Source organism: Phyllostomus hastatus, unplaced genomic scaffold (assembly GCF_019186645.2).
Source record: "Phyllostomus hastatus isolate PE091 unplaced genomic scaffold, TTU_PhHast_1.1 phas_contig_283, whole genome shotgun sequence".
In the NCBI taxonomy this organism is placed as follows: domain Eukaryota; kingdom Metazoa; phylum Chordata; class Mammalia; order Chiroptera; family Phyllostomidae; genus Phyllostomus; species Phyllostomus hastatus.
Genome location: NW_025333833.1, coordinates 19963816 through 19983372, shown reverse-complemented (window position 1 = coordinate 19983372; position 19557 = coordinate 19963816). Strand labels below are relative to the sequence as shown.

General features: G+C 39.9%; 1 protein-coding gene across 10 annotated transcripts in view; it reads left to right on the top strand.

Annotated features, from left to right (window-relative positions):
- The first annotated feature begins 5054 nt into the window (after nt 1-5054).
- Nucleotides 5055-19557, top strand: part of LOC123818544 (membrane cofactor protein-like) — a 42096-nt gene continuing 27593 nt past the window's right edge. For all 10 annotated transcript variants that reach the window (XR_006785645.1, XM_045838798.1, XM_045838797.1 and 7 more), the window contains exons 1-3: nt 5055-5269; nt 15410-15598; nt 15919-16012. Coding sequence is in view for 9 of the 10 variants with exons in the window: in XM_045838798.1 (XP_045694754.1) it covers nt 5158-5269; nt 15410-15598; nt 15919-16012 (395 nt within the window). In the remaining variant the exon portion in view is untranslated. The remainder of the gene's footprint in view (nt 5270-15409; nt 15599-15918; nt 16013-19557) is intronic.

The following is a 19557-nucleotide window of genomic DNA, read 5'->3' as shown; positions in this document are numbered from 1 at the left end:
AGCTGGATGCCAACTTAAATTTCAATTTAAAATCATGCAAGATAGAAAAAAAGGAGCATAAGTCAAGTCAATTGACAAACTGGGAGGGAAAAATATGCAACTTCTATCACAGACAAAGGTTTCAAAAATTAAAGGACCAATTCTCCCTCACTTCCCTCAAAAAAGACAAAGGACATACAACCAAATCACTAAAAAAAGAAATATGAGTAGCCCACAAATACATGAAAACATGCTCAATGGTTTTGCTTAGTTGGAACTTTAGGAAATCTCTATTTTTTCTTGGGTTACTGAAGAACAAACTTTTTAAAAACTAGAAATTAATTGTTTAGTAACTGGCCTTTTTTTGGAATTGAAATTCTCCATATTGAAAAAAAAAATTCATGTTTTTCCCCTGGAATTAAGTCAGTGAGCAATGTGATTAACAAGTATCCGATGTCTATGACTTTTTAATTGCAAGATATCAATGAGATTTCATTCCAATTATATCAGTTATCAATGGGAAATACTGCATATACCAACTATGCATAAAATACCATACTGCCTAACTTAGCTTATGTTATTGAGCAATTCTGTTAACCTCTGGCCTTACATTTTTTTATCTGAACAGCAGAGGCTGGACAAATTGCTGTCTGAAGCTATTTCTAGAGCTAGTTTTCTGTTTTGTTCACCTTTTTGTACATTTGTGATATGTAAGTTAGTTTCATTTAAGCTTCACATTCTATGAAGCTTAAATGAAATATTGTATGTGTACCATTATAATGAGAAGGAATAAAAGGTTTTGTCTTTGCAAATCTACTTATGGAATATGCTTTGTAATATATATACTTTTTAAAGCCATCGAAAGCCAACAGGAAACTAAAAGAAAATACATTCCTTCTGAGAAATCCTCTCCTTCCTGTATTTGATTGGTTTCAGAATACCTGCTTTGGTGTGGCATGCCATAGTAACACTCTTGTTGGTAACAGCTATTGGCTGGCAGGTGCTTACCAGGTGCAAATAGAGGAGGCATGGCTTCCAGGGCCAACATCAAAAAGGACAGTGTATCTTCTGTCTAGCCATCCTCTTTCAGGTTTTCACAAACACTGAAGTTGTAATTCACCAGGGCAGTGGAAGGCCTTCTCTGAGGTCTCTCGGGTCCATTCATGCTGCTACCCTCACCTCTGAAAAGCGTAATGTAAATATACCAATTTAGGAGGCAAAGAATCATCTAACATTGTTTTATTTTAAAGCAGTTGCTTCTGTTTAATGGCATCCACACACACTTACCTGAGTTCATAAAGCCTTAAAGAAGATCTACCAGACAGCTCAAAACCTGGTCTTCAAACATGCATATTTTCCATTCTCTCCTCATTTTCTTTTGGCAGTTTGACAACATCTTTAGGAAAAATTGGAGGAACCACTAGTGTTTACTCCCTTACTTCACTCAGAGTCTTGACTCTGTTGAGTTCTATTCCTGTTAAACTTGAGGAAGTTCCCTGTTAATATCCTTCTGTGAACTCAGTAACTAAGGTGATCTCAAAAATAAAGGATAGACATTAGCTGCCTCTCAAGGGCTGGCTTACTTGCCTGATTTATGAGGGTTTTCTGTGCAGTTAGTTGTAGTTCATCCCATTTAGAGACAAATCCAGCTTTGTTCTTAGTGTCTAATTATTATTGCAATTAAAATTTCTCAGACCTTTCCCAGCATTTGGTAAATCCATGCACATGAAGTATAGGTAGAAACATGTTAAATCACTTGACAACAACACCTATTTATTTAATTTATTAATTTATACACATTTACTATACATCTATTATAGGCCTAGAAGTGTCTGAGCAGTGGAGAAAAAGCATGAAAACCATCCCTCCCTCATGAAGCTTGTCCAGCAAAATAGGGAACAAGGTTCAAAACATATCATATGGAGCCTCAGTTGAGTCAACTCAAAATAAGTTAAAGAAATCAACAAGAACACCATCAATTATATTAAGAATGGTTTGATGATTCCCAGGGATAGAAATTTCACTGATTGGAAGGAAGTTTGCATAAAACCCCAATCACTGAATCTAATCTAATACCTGTAACTAGAAAACCAAACACTAGCCATATTTTTTCCCTGTTAGATTTTCTCATGGAAAAAAAAAGAAGACACTTACTTCCAAGCCTACAAATAGATGAGAAAATTTTTTTCCTGCTTTACTGAGCTACAATTAACATATAACACCATGTACAGATGGTTGTATAGAATAGATTCTCTGTTTTCACAAATAAGTGCCAACATTGAGCCACGGAATGTTGGGAACCGTCCTGCCTGATTTCAGAAGCTGTAACCCCACCGACAGGGGAAAAGGCCCCATGGCTAGGGGACCTTGGGACCATAAGCGACTAGGAGACAAAACTTATCCTCCCAGCAGGGGCACAGCCTCTGCCCCCTTTACTTCACCCTGCTTAGCCCCTGGAGGATGGCTGGATAGTCAGTGACAGTAAGATTCCTCAAGAAAGGAACAACCTAAGACAAGCATGGTCATGAAGGGACCATCAGGAAAGGGCTTAAAAGATTATGGGGAAGAGACAAAAGACCCTCATTCCTCAGCTTTATCATAGCCTGAGTCCTCACTCTATCTGTAAAGTCTCCTAATCTCTTGGCTGCCTTGCTTCCCCAACCTGATTCCGGCCCGGAACAATGATGAAGGAGTATGCAGCCCTGTGCCCGAACTGGCAGTTCCCAGCAGGGGCGATCAGGCCTAAGAAAGAATGCATGAAGTCCCATGAAACCTGCTGTGCTAAGAATGTCCTCAATTTAAATGTTAAGGGTCCAAGCACAAAATAAGTTTGTTTCCCAAGGTTTTACAGCCAATTGGCATCACCCTATCTGCCAGACCCTGACTCAAAAGGGCCCCCATGATCCCAGAAATGTTATCTGTAAACCATACCTCCTTTCTTTGATATGCATCCCTATGCAAGAGAAACTTAATAAAAGCCCACTGAGAGAGGGGCTTGATGCCTTTCTCCTCTGAGAACCTGGTCAGCCTTTCCTCCCCAAGCAGATCATGTCTTGGCAGACTCATTCTCATCCACGGCAGCAGAGGGGGCTCTGCAGGTGGAGCACACCCTCCCCCCGCCACAACAGAACATTTCTGTTACATCACACTTTTACACCTGTGATAATTAAGAAAAATGATAATTCCACTTTATTGAGTTCCCTATTCATTACCTTAATTATACTTCCTCCAAGTGAGTGTCATCATGGAGTGTCTGGATTTAATAATCCAAGATTCTAAGGTCTTTATTTTATACAATCCCACTTACTGTGATTTTGCTCAGGTGAAAATCCAAACATTGTATTGGTCTGGGAGGAAGGGGAAATTCCATGATTTGTTGAACTCTGAAAGTCTTCAGTACATTTCAGATGCAGAATTGTTTAAATATATATAAAGTTCTGTAATCCCAAAAGACACATTTGAGATTTGTACTGAGACCTTCCATTTCCTCACCATCCTTTCATTCCTTATCCTTTGTGATAGTTTCTATCACCATTCTATGAATAAAGTAGACATTGACATAAAAGTTGGGTTATTAAAATGTTTTCTTTACCTGATTTCACATGTAACGTGGTCAATATAGAAAAGTGAAAAGCACAAAAAAATGAAACATGCATAATCCTATGAACTATTAGTTATTTTGGTATATTTCCAACTAATCTCCCCTTATGTGTATCAATAAACTACTTGTTTTATAAAAGAAATGTCAAAAGTACTGATTTGGAATCTGCTCTTTTCACTTAAGAATGGAGCATAGTTTCTCATATCAATATTTTTTTACATTGCTTACTGCATAGAATTCTATCCCATTAGTCACCTAGCAAAAATTTCTTATACTTTTGCTAGACACTTAAGACCTTATATTTTTTTCCAGAATTACACATCTTTGTTCACAGGTCTGATGATCTCTGTGGGATGAATTCTAAGTGGAACCCTTGCTTTAAAAGTCATGTGCATTTAAAAACATCAAAAACACTTGACAAAGTTATGTTAAAAACTAAACTTGTGGCTGCTGGTCCTCCCAATATTTACTCACGTTGTTTGACATGTTTCTTCTTTGCAACTAGTAGGAAGAAAATGTTAACTCTTTTTGTTTGTTCTTTTAATACTGGTCAAGTTACCTTTTTCTTTTATTAGTCATACAGGTTTACTCACAATTCTACAAATAAATCTTAATCATTCTTATATTTTTAGCATTGAGAGGCAGTTTCATCAGAAAAATTCTCCCTATTATTAATCCCTACCTATTCCAATAACAATGGCATTCAATGCTTCCAAGAATTTGGCATTAATTTGTCCTCACCGTTCTCATTCATGTATATTTCCTTTTCAACAAAACAGTTGCTCAAGGGCAAGGCCTCATATGCTTAAGGCCAGGTTATTAATTTACCTTCCCAGGGTTTCTCTCAGAGAAGTAGGGGCAAAGTCATCTACCTTGGGATTGGTAATGCAGTGGTCAAACCATCTTTCTGATTTTGAAATACAGCTGGCCTTGAGAGGATTCAGTAGCACACCTTCAGCCATGGAAATCTCAAGTATTGTCCCTAATAATGCCTGATTAATGCCAAATGTTGTCCGTGGGCCCTGGCACTACTGTCTGGAGGCCCGAGGACAAAAGTGGAGACTTGAAGGGCGTTGGCCCCTACGCGAACTGCTGTCCAAGTTTCGGGGTTTCTATTTTCTCGTCGACGAACTTTATTCTTCTATTTAGGGCTCCGGAAATAGCGCAAACGCGGCTGGGTCAGCTCTTCCTCCCTTTCCACCCTTCCGGAGCCAGGTGGTAGCCACCCTTTTGGGAAACGCGGGGGTGAAACACCACTTCCCGCAAACTGCGGGGCTTCCGCCTAGGTAAGTAGTTAGTCCCAGGGATCGTGGGAGGAGCCTGAGCTTCCCGCGAGGCTGATTGGTTTAGTCCCGAGCCAGGCCCTGCCCCGTCCCCCGCCCCCAACCTCGGCACCCTCCGGGCACCGAAGCCCCGCCTTGCAGCCCGCCTTTGGCCCCTCCTGATTTCAGTTATCCGTCACTTCCGCTCGGGCGTAGCCCAGGCGGGACACACCCACGGTTCGGCACTTAAGTTGTTGTGAGTCTCAAGTTTGGCGAGGCCTGGGGGGGTTCCCAGGTTCCCCGCTAATCTGGAAAATGACGGCTTCTTGCGGGTCTCGAAGGATACCTGCCCGCCGCCCCGAGAGTTCCTTTTCTTGTTGGAGCTTTGTTGGGATCCTCCTAGTGGTCCTGCTACCCACATCCACCGGTAAGGGCCTGGAAAGGTACCCTCCCGCGTCGAACTGCAGCAGGTCTGGGAATAGACCGACTGGACCCGAGGGCGGGGAGGGGTTTGCTTGGTGGGTCACGTAGGAGGCGCAGGGCTTGGTCGACCCAGGTGTTGCAGAATTGGGGTGACGGCGTGGCCAGAACTCCTCCGGGTTGTGCTGTTCAGGATTCCATGCGATTGGGGACTCGGAAGTGCCAGTGGTGAAGGTTGTTTCGTGATCGACACTGAGCCTTGCGGTGTGCTGGGCACGGCTAGTGTTTGCCCTGGGCCAGGCAAAACCTTGCAGGTGTTTCGGGACCGAGCGATGCGGGATAGGAAGCGCAGACCCGGTGTTCAATATGAAGGCTTTATCTTGAGTGCCTAAACGCATGGGGATTTTGCTAGGGCCTCATGGTGGGAAGTGTTTGCAGTGTTTCCTAGGCGGGGTCGTGTTTTGATGAGTGGGGTGTTTGTACCCCACTGGGTTGGGTAGTGGGTGCCAGAGCCAGGGCTGGGTGTTAGTGGGTTTGTGCTTTAGGGAAGTGGCCAGGGCACCTGTGCTGAGTTTGGGGCAAAGAAGCTCACTGCTTTGTATGGGTAGTGTGGAGCGCATATTGAGCCTTTAAGTGAGAGATGCGGTTTTGGATGAGTGCCTATTGCTTTTGTGTTTAAAGTTAACAAGATCCTTTTTGCCTAAATTCATATTACTATTAATTTGCAGGCTGTTGCGCTCCCCCCTCCCAGGGGTCTTCTTATTCCCATCGACTATATGCAGTCCGTCCTATTCAGTTACCAAATGGCTTTTTTGACCTTTTTTTTTCCATTAGGTTAAGTCATATTTGAGAGGACATGCGAAGTAACCTAAAAAACATTGGCAGACAAACCTACTGAGAATTTAGTATCCTAAGAAACAGACAACAAATAATGTTAATATGGTTTTCCCCCACAGGTCATAAACTAAGGCTGCAGGCAGGCCCATTCACTATAAATTTGCTTTGTTTTTCACTGAATGGAGTAAGTACTTTATATGCTAAAAAGACACAACATGCTTATTGTATAAAATATACACAATCAAAGTGTCACCAGACAGGGGCCTGGCCCTGAGTGGGTCTGCCTATGGCCAGATGTAGTGTGTGGGTTCTTGACTTTGTGTAGGAAAGATTTCATGCCGAATCCAGGTGACTGTGAGGATATATTTATTAAAGCTGAGGACAGTGAAACACAAGGAAGGGCTTAGCATAGAAGAAGCAATAGGAGAGCCTAGGCTTGGCTGTCTTAGCTCACTGGGAAGTCAGAAACCGGGGCCTTTGGGAGAGGTTCAAGGGATCAGCCTGGGACAAGCTGCCAGCTGCCCATTGCCTGAGAGTTTAGGAGACATGTGCCTGTGAAGAAAGAAGTGGGAAGAAGGGAAAGGAAATGGTGCAGGCTGCTCTGCAGAGGGAGAGTGTGCACTGGGTCGTTTTTCTTGAGGCTTTTCTCTCTCTCTTGTAGGTGCGAATCTTAGGGGAGGTCTCTGGGGAGGGTTTCAGGAGAATATTCATCAGTTCTCCAGGTGTGCTTTTTTAGGGTCATGGTCTTGGCTGATTGGTCAGTGACAGAGCAGGCATTTAGTCCTTGCAGTTGGTCCTGGTGTCTTCCACTTGGTTTTGCTGCTTTTCTGGGCCTGGAGCTGAAATACAACTGAGGCCTAGATGTTATCTCCAGGGAGGAAAGGTTACCCTGGGGGTGAGGTCCTTATTTTACTAATTTTGCCCCATGCCAGGCACTTGGGGCCTTTGCCCTGGTGACAGTCTGCACCTGACTGTAAATTGCTTGGCCACTGTGTTTGGCTCTCTCTGTTTCCCTATTTCACTTGCCAAGGACTTTTCCTAGCTTCTCACTATCATGTCTCAAAAGGACAACCATTGAATACTTTGTGTATTTCTAGATGTCTTATATGCATGTGCATTTCTAAACCCAAGTTATTTTTGGGATCCTGTTACATGTACAGTTTGCATGCTTCGTTCAGTCCTGATCAGAATTCATTCAATGAATATTTGCCACGAACGTGCCATGTCCTGTGCTGGTTCTGGGGATACACTGGTGAGCAGTAACAAACTATTCCTATTTTCATGATCCTTTTTCATTATTTGTCTGTTTACACCTGCACCTGTGCACACATACACAAACATAAACAGCGATGGTGTTTTGTCCACTGTTAGATCCCCAGTGCTAGGCACACAGTAGGCAATCAATCAACATTTACTGAAATTTATTAGGACTAGCAGACAGGAACCAAACCATAATACTGATATGTTATAAACCAAACAGGTACCCTGGAGGAAAGGAGCATGATTCTCTGACAGCATTTAACAAGTGACTGGTCAAAGGAAGACTTTCCTGCTCATGAGACAGGCCAAGCTCTGCTGCTTTGGGGCTTCTGCCCTTGCTGTCCATCAGTGTGGAAACATTTCCTGCTGCCTCTTGCATAATTGGCTCCTTCTTACCCTTCAAACTCAGTTGTGATCTTACCCCCTCAGAGGAACCTTCTGTGGCCACCTTATCTCATGTATACACACACACATTCGGTTCATTTCATCTCTACCTTGTAGTTACTCTTCCAAAACTATGTCCTCTCCCCAGTAGAATACAGAGATCTTGCATGTCTTGTCACACTGTGGTTCCAAATGCTCCATTCTTTGCCTCAGTATCAATACTCTTGTATCAGTATTAAGTAACAGGAAGTAAAATATAATACTCAGCTGGGTCTTGGAACTCAGGAGAAAAATTCCTCCTGTTTCTAAGAGGAACATTCCGTTATCTCTTTTCTTTAAACAAATAGGCAGCCTGATATGTCTGCAGCAAAATGGGTTTATTCAGGAACAACAGAAAATTGCATTTTGGGACATGTGTTCTAAAGGTAAACTAAGAACAAGTCCAGAGGAAGAAAGAAGGGAAACTGAAAGTTTGAGGTACAGTGACTTTTCATTGCTTGAGTTATGGCAGTCTGTCTTTGGCTAAGCTGTGCATGGGCAAAGAGGAATCTTTTCTTGTGATGAGGCAGCTAAATAGTATCACTTCCTGTGGGAGATACATGGTAAGGTGTCTAACAGTTGGGATCATTAGTGTGTGTGGATTGTTACATGTGTGAGAGTTTTCTTTTCTAGCCTTCTGACTGCATTTTATTTACTTTTATTTTTTTTAAATGTTTATTGATTTTAGGGAGGGGGGAGAGAGAAACATCGATAGATTGCCTCCCGTATGCACCCTGACCAAGGATTGAACCCACGACCTATGTATGTGCCCTGATGGGGAATTGAATCCCCAACCTTTTGTTATACAGGACAATGATCCAACCAGCTGAGCCACACCAGCAAGGGCTCCTGACTCCATTTTAAATGAGGTTTCTATTTATTAATTTTCACATACCTGCCTTCAGATAAAGAGATTTCTCCAAAATGGTTACTAATTAAGAATCAGGTTTTTCTGGATTCAGTGGCCTTTCGTCCCTTGATACCAGGAAGGACCTTTCCTGAGAAACATGATTCTCAGGAAAGGTCCTTCCTGGTATCAAAGTACAACATGTAAATTGTAAACCTGTTGTGATCACATTTGAGTGATAAGTTGGGGGAGGGGAGATCTCTCAGGAATTACCCATCTCCAGCTGGTGTCTTAGAATAGTGAATCTGACAAAAGGATACTCAGAAGTGAAAGAATTAAACAAGAGCTTTGGGAAGACACAATGCGGGAATCAAACATGAAGCAATTAAATAGTATTTTCATTTCAAAAGAAATTGTTTGGAACAAAATGCCTTAATAATATAGCCTGTAGGTTGCAAATTCAGAGGCTACGAATTGGCTAAGAATCCATGATCAGTTATTAGTCTAGATGAAACAGAGACTTCTGTGAATTTGAAGCCCCCTTACTGGCCTGGTCCGAACAGTCCTCAGGTGTACTCTGCATCAGTTTTGGGAAATTTTTATCTTCAGGTCGCCAGGTGGTATGCAGGCTCAGTCAGGATCACTTGCTTTTATTAAACGTGTTGCGGAGTCTGCTGCCTATAGTTTGGCAGCAGAAGGATTGGTTAGCAGGACCTACCAGGGGTCTTTGTAGCAAAGTTGAAGAGAGCCTTTCTGGAGGTGTCTTTCCCAACAGGTGAAGTGTCCAGGGTGCAGTGTGTTGTTTAAGGTCGTCTTCTCCCTGGAGTGTACTGTGAGATGGCTTTTTTTTTTTTTAATAGAACATGGTTAATTTTGATAGAAGTATTTAGGCCTTTAGAATATTGAAGTATATTTCCTTCCCTAAGCCGTGGATCCAAAGAGGCAGGGATCAGGTGCATTGGGCTCTCTGCAACTATCTCAAAGATTGAGAGTTTGAATTCCAAAGGTGGATCTGAGATGTAGAAGGACCAGCCACAGTGCTCTTGGCCAAGGTATTTAGAGAATTTCTGCAAACTTAGCCATTTGAGTCTTCACGCTGTTAGTGCATTTGACTAAACCTGAGGATCAAGTCTGTCAGCATAGCGAGAGTGTTGTCAGCCTGGCCGGAGAGCACAAACCTGACAAAGCACCTGACTGGTAAAATGGGTTCCCTGATCCCTGTGGGTTCTGGAGGGGTTTTCTGTGCTGGGACAATCTTTTCCACAAGGACTTTAGCTGCAGAAGAGGCCGTAGCCTGTCTGTAAGGCAAAGCTTCAGTCTAATGAGAAAACATACAGATCATGACTAAAATAAATTTATGTACATGACATGGGAAAACTGTATGAAATCATCTGCTGGACTGCAAATGCCCTGGAGCAGTTGGCTCAGGCTTTCCTGGGTTGTACTTTGGAAAAGTAGGTGCTTTTTGGGGTCTTGTTAATAGTTCCCTACCACCCCTGGCTGGCGTAGCTCAGTGGATTGAGTGCGGGCTGTGAACCAAAGTGTCGCAGGTTCGATTCCCAGTCAGGGCACATGCCTGGGTTGCAGGCCACGGCCCCCAGCAACCGCACTTCTCTCTCTCTCTCTTTCTTTCTCCCTCCCTTCCCTCTCTAAAAATAAATAAATAAAGTCTTAAAAAAATAGTTTCCTACCAATACTGATTCATAAATGCTATCATTTTGTCAGTGAACCAGTGGTTTAATGTCCACACAGTAGTTAGGAGTAGGAATTTTAGAGCCTCTGGTTGTTATTTGGCCCAAACCAGAGCTTTCTCTTTTCATCAGATCAACAGTTGTAGAATTTCCAATTTTGTTTTTCCTTTCCTGAGGCCAGTTGGGCCACTGTAGCCAGTTTTTATAAGTTATCACTTGGGGAAATACCCCTTTCACCATATCAGAGGTTTGACTGCCCTTGGCTCCTTTTAAGGACAGCATTCCTTGTGGAAGTGTCAGCAAGGAGATTTTCCTTTAGCTTCCAGAGAGTCAAGTTTAGAATGCCCTGGGATCTTAATAATAGCTAAAGCAGCAGGTAAAAGTGTAGCATCTAAAATTTTCTGAACATATGGGCCACTTTGAATTTTTTTCAGCTGGAAGTAAGAAAACCATGTTGCTTCCACAACATTCCAAATCATTAACTACTCTGAAAGCATCTCTGCTATCAGTAGAAATGTCAGCAGTTACTTACGCCTTTGGCTAGGGCACAGGCCCCTTTGAGCTTCCTGGGCTGTGGTAGCCAAAGGCAAAAATGCCTCTTCAGTTACATCAAAGGGTGTTGATAGTCGCATTCCAACACAATATTTGCCACTTAAACAAGAACCATTACTGAAACAGGAGAAGTCAGCCTTAAAGGTGTTTCCTCCAGATCTAATTAAGTCTTCATACTTTTCTGGTTAAGGCCTTGTTTTGTGGGAGAGGACTCAGCACTTCTGCCCGACTCTTGAAATCAAGCTGTTCCATTGCGGCTGTGATGACCTTCAGGCTTATTCCTTTTGGAACCAGGCTGCTTGTGCCAGAACTGTGCTGGCCTACAGTCCGCCTTCGCTAATGTTGAAATACCATTTCTAATAATAGCAGCAATGGAGAATGGGTTCATATTAAACTAAGCATGAATATTTTGACACGAAAGAAACTTAAAATGCCATACAGGGAAATATCTCTAATTTAACCAATGGGAAAAAAATGAATACAGGCAAAAACTGAAGAAAATGACTAGGATTTGCAGATATCTCTGGAACAAGTTGGCTCAATAATAAAGAATTTGAGTTTTGATCTGAGTGTATAGAACTGATAAACTGCTCATTCAGCTCTGATACTAGGTACAGGAAATGCAGCAGTGAATGAGATGAGGTCCTCAAGGAGGTGACAGCCTTGTAGGGAATAAAAATAAGAAAGAATTACAATGTGAAATGTTCTATGAAAACTGTACTGGGATATCATGATGACATCCCAGTATTTTGAGTGAGAGATGTCAAGAGCATCAAGGAAGATTTGGTGCCTAGGCTGAAACTGAAGGGTAAGTGGGTAGGAAGACTGACAGAGTCTCTGATCAAAACTGAAGTAAAATGATGCATGCAGGCCTGGAGTGCTAAAGTAATTTAAGTAACGTGATGGGCACACAAGAGATTGAATATGGCTTGACAATATTGTGCAAGAGAAAGCAGGATTCAGATAGTGACAGATTGTATTATAAAAGTCTTTAGCCATGCTAAGGAGCCTTAGACATTATCTTGACGGCATTGGGTATCCATTGAAAAGTATCTGGCTTGGGAGGTCCTTGGTCACTGTGTCACAGCAATATTACTCTGGTAGCATTATGAAAAATGAATTGAATGGATAGTACCAAGGTAGATGAAGAGACCTATCCAGAAACTGGTCACAATCCAGATAAATGACAGTGGCTGTAGAAATAAAGGATAGAACTAGAGGGATGAACAAGCATTCAGTTGTGGAAACAATGTAACTATTTTGCTGGGTATGTGTGAATGTGAAGAATCAAAAGGGTGAATTCATTAAAATAGCATGACACTTTCCAAGTGGAGTTATGTGGAGTAGCAACTGAATATGTAGACCTAGCACCCCAAGTAGAGATCTAGAATGGAGAGGGATTTGGGAGGCAGCTCTCCTCAGGGGTAACAAGGTTGTGGGAGTATATCTACCCACCCAGGGTGTCCGCAGAATGAAATAACAAGAGTTCCCAGAAAGACCATTAGGAACATCCCATTATCCCATTATCTGATCAGGCAGAGAAGGAAGACTAGCCAGAGGACAAGCTAAAAACCAAGGTGGTGGTGCTGTCCTGGAAACCAAAGAGAGCTTTTCAGACAGAAAGGAGCAAAGACAGAATGATCAATAGCTCCAGATGTTTGAAACAGTGTAACTGAAATTACTGAGGAAGAAAATGTTAGGGTTCATTGAAAACCAAGGAGGCCACTTAATGACTTTCAAAGTAATTTAAATGATTTTGTAAACCTAGAAATGAGGAAGTGAGAAATAAAATTGACAGGTGTAGATGCCAGAGTCTGCATTTTGAGAAGCAGAGAAAGTCTTTAAAAGGTTGTGTAGACAGTGGGAGAAGGAGCAGGATGGTCAGGTTTCACTGGGCTCCAGTTGAATGAGAGACCATGATTTTCTGAAGGCACCACCTGGGTAGGGCTGTGTGTGTACTCATGTGAGAAAGTGATTTTAATTTTTGCACTCAGGTAGTGCTTACCTAATTTTGGCAAATGTAGAGAAGGTGAGCAGTTCACCTGATTCATAGCAGAAAACTATTTTATTTTTCTGAAACTCACCAGGAACATTGGGGATTTTCTGAATGCAGCCCATCATATTACATAATGTCATCTATTGTTGAAGCATAGCATTACAGCCAAGTAATAATTGTATTTAAACTACCTAGAAAAAACTAAGTCAAAGTGCTGTGTTTGTGCATCTGGGAATGTTTAGTTTGAGCATCCTCATTGGAAGAAAATTCAGTGTTCTGAGCAAGGGAGGAAATCTGCTTAGTAAAAAGTGTGGTATTGGACTCGATCATTACAGTGTGTGAAGCTTGAGATCAACTGGTTGCCAAACCAAAATTTACACTCCGCACATTGGTGGAAGCATGTCTTTCATGATGCACGTTAGTGGGAAGAAATACTTCTAACTAGTTGAATGGATTAAACTATCTTACTGATTTTATCCTTTTCCATACAGAGACTATCTGCGAAAGTCCTGTCAGGAATCCTCCCTATGTTGGCTTTCAAGATAGTTACTGAGATTGAATGCATGAAACAAAGAATACTTGTATAATTTAATCACAGGCATGCTATTACTTGATTTTTTTTTTCTTGTTGGTTCCAGGAAATTCTAGGAGGATGTCATTCATTTGTATCTGAACAGAATTATATAGCATTTCTAGCCCATGTCTGTTTTCCTGTTGAAAGTGACAACATCTAGCTCAGGGTATTAAGTAAATGTAATGTTATAAAACTCACCTCTTTTTAAACAATGGTTTTAACTACTAATCCTCTTTTTAAACGATGTTTTTAATTATTAAGGCTTTTGATTTGCCTTTTTTTCTTTGAGCGGTTGATTGAGGAGAATTTAGATACTGAGGTCAGCATACTGAAAATGTTGAAAACTTTTGCCAGTAGGTGAATTTCAGGACATGATGGAAATGAAATATTGGATTATGTAGATATAGAGAATTCTAGAATTTAGAATTTGACTTCAAAGAAGAGTACAATTTTACTTGTTTATCTTTACTAGTCTCTCAGTTTGAAGTAATATCAATCCAGGGAGTAAGAAAGGAAAGATTGCTCAGGAATCAAAACAGATTTTTCTCCTTAGGTCCTTAACCTTGTAGGAGAGGCTTCTGCATTCTTTTAGCCCTTTAGGACTCTATGTGTCTCCATCACATTATTTTATGTATTTGTTCTAACATATCTGTTAGGTTTTTCAAGCCCACAGATAATTTAAAGGAAAACAAATTGCTAGAGTAGAAATGACACTATTCAAGGGAGTGAAAACAGCCCTCCCCCCAAAAAAATCAGAAGTAAAAAATCCTAAAAGCATAGAATATCATAGCTTTGCTGTAGGGATGTATTGGATACACAGCCTAAACAGTTACCTCAGACAGCTTCTGAGATCATGAATGATTCATTGATTAGTGAAAGAAGATTAAATTACTGTTGACCCTAGAACAACATGGATTTGAACTGTCTGCATTTACTTAGATGCACATTTTTTTTCTATAAATATATTGTCTGTTTGGTATCTGGGTTTCACATCTGTGGAAACAACCAACAGTATTTTCCATCTGAGGTTGGAAATTTGACAATGCAGAGGGCATACTCTATGCATTATTCCCCACTCCATCACTTTGTATACTTGAGCATCCAGGGGTTTTTGTATCCATGGGGAGTCCTGGAATCAATCCCCCACTGATACAGAGGGAACAGTCTATTTAAGTTTTGCTGAAGTGAAAAGTTATATGTACATTTTCAACTGCAGGGGGTCGGTGAACCCAAGCCCAAGCATTTTTCAAGGGTTGTGTATTTAAAGTAATGTCAAGAAAGCAGATTTTTTTTCCATATAAGGCCATTCAAAGCAATGAAATTATTCACTTATAAAATGTTCATTTCACTAATATGAAATTAAGTCTTATATTTTGAAGTAGTTTAGTCCATATTTATTTTGATCTATAAAAGCCACAATGCTTAAATAATAATTACCTCTTACCATAGCATTTCTTGAGCACCCATTGGGTACAGAGTGTAGTAGGAAAATAAGGTATATGATTGATCCTTGGCCTCTAGAAATCTGCCTCCTGAAAGGAGACTGAGCCTGAAGTGACAAGTCATCATCATCAATTTGTTTTTCAGAGTGTGGAAGAGTAATCTGTTCAAGAGCTATATACTACCGAAGTCTTCTTAGGTGAATGATGAGTGTGAGAATAACTTAGAAAACTGGTGCAGGTTGTGTACCTATAAATATATTTTAAAACCAAAAATATTGCTGCTGTCTCTTCAATTTACTGTTGAATGAATATTCACTTTATTCCCCAAGAAACCAAAAGCTGATGGAATGTTACTTAAATCAGGTGTGGCACATCATCCTGTAAAAGCACACAGCAGTCACTTAAAACCTTGCCAACGACCTTTCCCTTTATTCTGTCCTACCTGCCTGCTGTCAGGCTATAATCCATGGCTGGGCGAAAAGGAGAAAATGCTTTACTTTCATGTTCTCCTTCTGTTATTCCCAGATGCCTGTGGTGCTCCACCAAGATATGAATCTATGATGCTCAAAGGTGGTTCTAATGACGTTTATCAACCTGGGGACACTGTAGAATATCAGTGTCGCCCAGGATACATCCCTATTCTTCCTCGTCTTCCTGTGCTTTCTGTTTGTCGGTCTGATAACACATGGGAACCTCTCCAGGAGGCTTGTTCAAGTAAGTACACAAAACTCTTTAAATTCCACTAGAGATTTTCTCACATTTAAGATGTATATTCCATTATTATAATGGTTTTCTCATGTGAAAGTAGATTTTAGAAAGCAATGTATTTTTTTAGGTTTCAAAAAATTTCCAGGGAATCTTTTTCTTGGCAACTGGTTGTCTGGGTAAATGTGAATATTAAGTTTAGTCTTTTAATAGTTAAAGAAAGAAAAGAATATTCCCACAAATTCAGTAGAGCAATAAAGAATTCCAGTTTTGATTTAAACCTGTTTTGAAATTTATATGAAACCACGAATTTCAAAATTTTCTTTCAGGAAAACCATGTCCACAATTACCAGACCCGTTAAATGGCCAAGTCAGTGGAAATTTTCAGTTTGGTTCAGAGGCTCACTATACTTGTAATAATGGGTAAGTAGAGGAAATAGGTAAATATTAGTTCTGTTTTTGCTTTGCTTCTTTTCTAAGCATTCCCATAATGTTGACTTCATTTTGCTTTCTCTGTGACAAGTTGTACTTAGAGCTGATCAACTCTTGGGCTTTTTATGGAGACTAAAATATGTGTAATGAAGAGAAAAAAATTTCAATTGAAGTAAAGCTCAATTGTATAATGATATATATAATAATAAACCTGTTGTTAGTATTAAAAATGTAGTAATCATGATGGCTTTTCCTTGGCATCAAAGTGCACCCTATTTATTTTTTTATAATTTTTATTTTTTATCTTCACCTGAGGACATTTTTCTCATTGCTTTTTAGGGGGTGGGGGCCATCGATTGGTTGCCTTCTCACAACCTGGGTGTGTGCCCTGACCAGGGGTCAAACCTGCCACCTTTTGGTCTGCGGGACCACACTCCAACTGACTGAACCACACCAGCCAGGGCCAAAGTGCACCCACAAAATGGCCAACTCTTAGAGTTGTAGAAAGGCTTATAGAAACAGAAGGTAGGATTTCCAACCACAAACAATCTTATATTGAAATAACTGTCAGATGTTACCAGATGAAAATTGACCTGGTTAGCTTGGACCATAATGTTAGTCAAGGTCCCTTAGTACAGGGGTGTCAAACTCATTTTCACTGGGGGCCACGTCAGCCTTCAAATGTACTTTCAACTCCTTAACGGTTAAGGAGTAGTTACATTTATACAGTCCTAAAATTATTTCAGCCATTTGGAGGCAACCACAAGGCTGATGTGGCCCCCAGTGAAAATGAGTTGGACAGTCCTGCCTTAGTAGAAAGCCTTATTTTTGAGACTGCTACAAATGTAATGAAGGTCTCAAAAAGAGGTACTGAGCACTTAATAGTCGCCTTTGTAATATAGGGTTCTTTTAATCATTATATTTGGGATATTGGAAATTTATGAAAAATGTGCATCACAGAGTAAATATAGTACATTATAAAATACTACTGATTTTTTAATATTAACTTTGTGTCCTGCTGATTTAATGAATTCATTTATTAGTTCTAACAGGATTTGTGTGTGTTTGTAATCTTTAGAATTTTATGCATATGACATCATACTATCTACAAACTGATAATTTTACTTCTTCCTAACCAGTTTTGCTGACTTTGGTTTGGCTTTTTTGCCTAGTTGCTCTGGCTAGAACTTCCAGTAGTGTGTCAAATAGAAGTGGTAAAACCAGGCATCCTTGCATTGTTCCTTATCTTAGAAGAGAATCTTTCAGCTTTTTACCACTGAGTATGATGTTTGCTGTGGGTTTTTCATGTATAGTGTTTATGATCTTGAGGTAGTTTCCTTATTTTCCTAGTTTATAGGTTATGGTTAACATGCAAGAGTATTATATTTTGTCAAGTGCTTTTATTATTATCAGTGCAGATGATCATGTGTTTTTTCCCCTTTATTCTATTGATAGAGCATATTGCATTAATTAATTTTCCTATGTTGAGTCCTCCTTGCCCTTCAGGAATAAATCCCACCTGGTCATAGTGAATAATACTTTTAATATGCTGCTCAATTCTGTTTGGTCATCTTTCATTGAGGAGTTTCATTGATACGTGTTGGTTCATAAATAAGGGATATGTGCCTGTAGTTTTCTGTGGTGTCTTTGACTAGCGTTGATATCATGACAATGCTGGTTTCACAGAATGAGTTCACAAGACTTCCGTCCTCTTCAATCTTCAAGAAAGTTTTGAGAAGGATTGGGTTTAGTTCTTTAAATATTCACCATGAACCATCAGGTCCAGGGGTTTTCTTTATTTGGAGACGTTTGATTACTGACTCAGTCTTTTTACTAGTTATAGGTCCACTTAGACTTTTTGTGTCTGTGTGATTTAGTCATGATTGGTTTTGAGTTTCCAAGAATTTTTCCATTTTACCTTAATTTGTTGGCATAAAATCATTCTTAGTACTCTTGTAATATTTTGTATTTCTGTATAATTGGTATTACCTCTGTGTCCCCAGGTTGACTCAGGAGGTGGCTTTATATCTCGAGGTTATTTTCAAAAAATTTTATTTATTTATTTATTTTTTGATAGTAAGAGGAAGGGGGAGAGGGAAAGAAAAACGTTGATTTGTTGTTCCACTTATTTATGCATTTGTTAGTTGATTCTTGTGTGTGCCCTGACCAGGAATGAGCTCACAACCCTGATGATGGTCTAACCAACTGAGCCAATATATAATTGGTATTAATGTCCCCAGTTCCATTTCTGATTTTAATAATTTATGTCTTCTTTTTTTTTTAAGATTTTATCCATTTTATTTTTAAAGAGGGGAGGGAGATAGAGAGAGAAACATCAATGTGCGGTTGCTGGGGGTCATGGCCTGCAACCCAGGCATGTACCCTGACTGGGAATCGAACCTGTGACACTTTTTTTTTAATTAGTCCATCTAGCTAAAGGTTTGTTGATTCAGACAACCAACTTTTGGTATCATTCATTTTCTCTGTTGCTTTTCTCTCGTTTTTTTCTCTCTGCTCTAATCTTTATTCCTTCCTTCCTTGTACAAAATTTGAGTTTAGTTCTTCTTTTTCTAGTTCCGCAAGCTGTGAGGTTAGGTTGTTGATTTCAGATCTCGTTTTTCATTATAAGCTTGTATAGCTACGAATCCCCCCCTTGGCAGTGTTTTCATTGTCTCTCATACATTTGGGGATGTTGTGCTTTTATTTTCATTCATCTGGAAGTAATTTATAATTTTTCTGGTGATCCAGAAAATTTTTTTCTTTGATCCAGTGGTGGTTTAAAAGTGTGCTGTTCAATTTTCACAATGTTGTGAATTTTCTAGTCTTTTTGATCCTGATTTCTAACTTCATCCCGTGTGGTCAGAAGATACTTTGTATGATAACTTTTAAAAAATCTATTTATTATTTAATATTTTTAGCCAAACATATTTTTTATTTATTAATAAAATTAATTTCTATTATGAATTTGTGGCCTAAAATATGGTCTGTCCTGGAAAATGTCTCATTTGAACCTGAGACTGTGTGTTCTCTGTTATTGGATAGATTGCTCTGTCTGTGTCTGGGAGGTCTAGTTATTATATTGTTGAATTCTTCTATTTTCTTACTCATCTTCTGCCTGGTTGTTCTGCTCATTGTCATGAGTGAGGTATTGAAGTCTTCAACTATTATTGGAGAAATGCATATTATGTAGAAATGTGTATTTCTCCTTTCAGCTCTGTCAGCTTTTGCTTCATCTATTTTGAAGACCTGTCATTAGGTGCATAAATATTTGTAAATGTTACATCTTCTTGCAATATTGAACCCTTATTAAAATATAATGACTTTCTTTGTTCTTTTAACCCTTTTTGATTTAAAGCATATGTTGTATGAATTAGTGTAGCCACTTCTGTTCTCATTTGATCACTATGTGCACGAAATATATTTTTCCATTTTTTGGCTTTCAACTTGTTGTTGTCTTTGTATCTCAAGTTGGTCTCTTACAGACAGCATAGAGTTAGATCCTTTGTTTTTATTCATTCTGCCAATGCCTGTCTTTG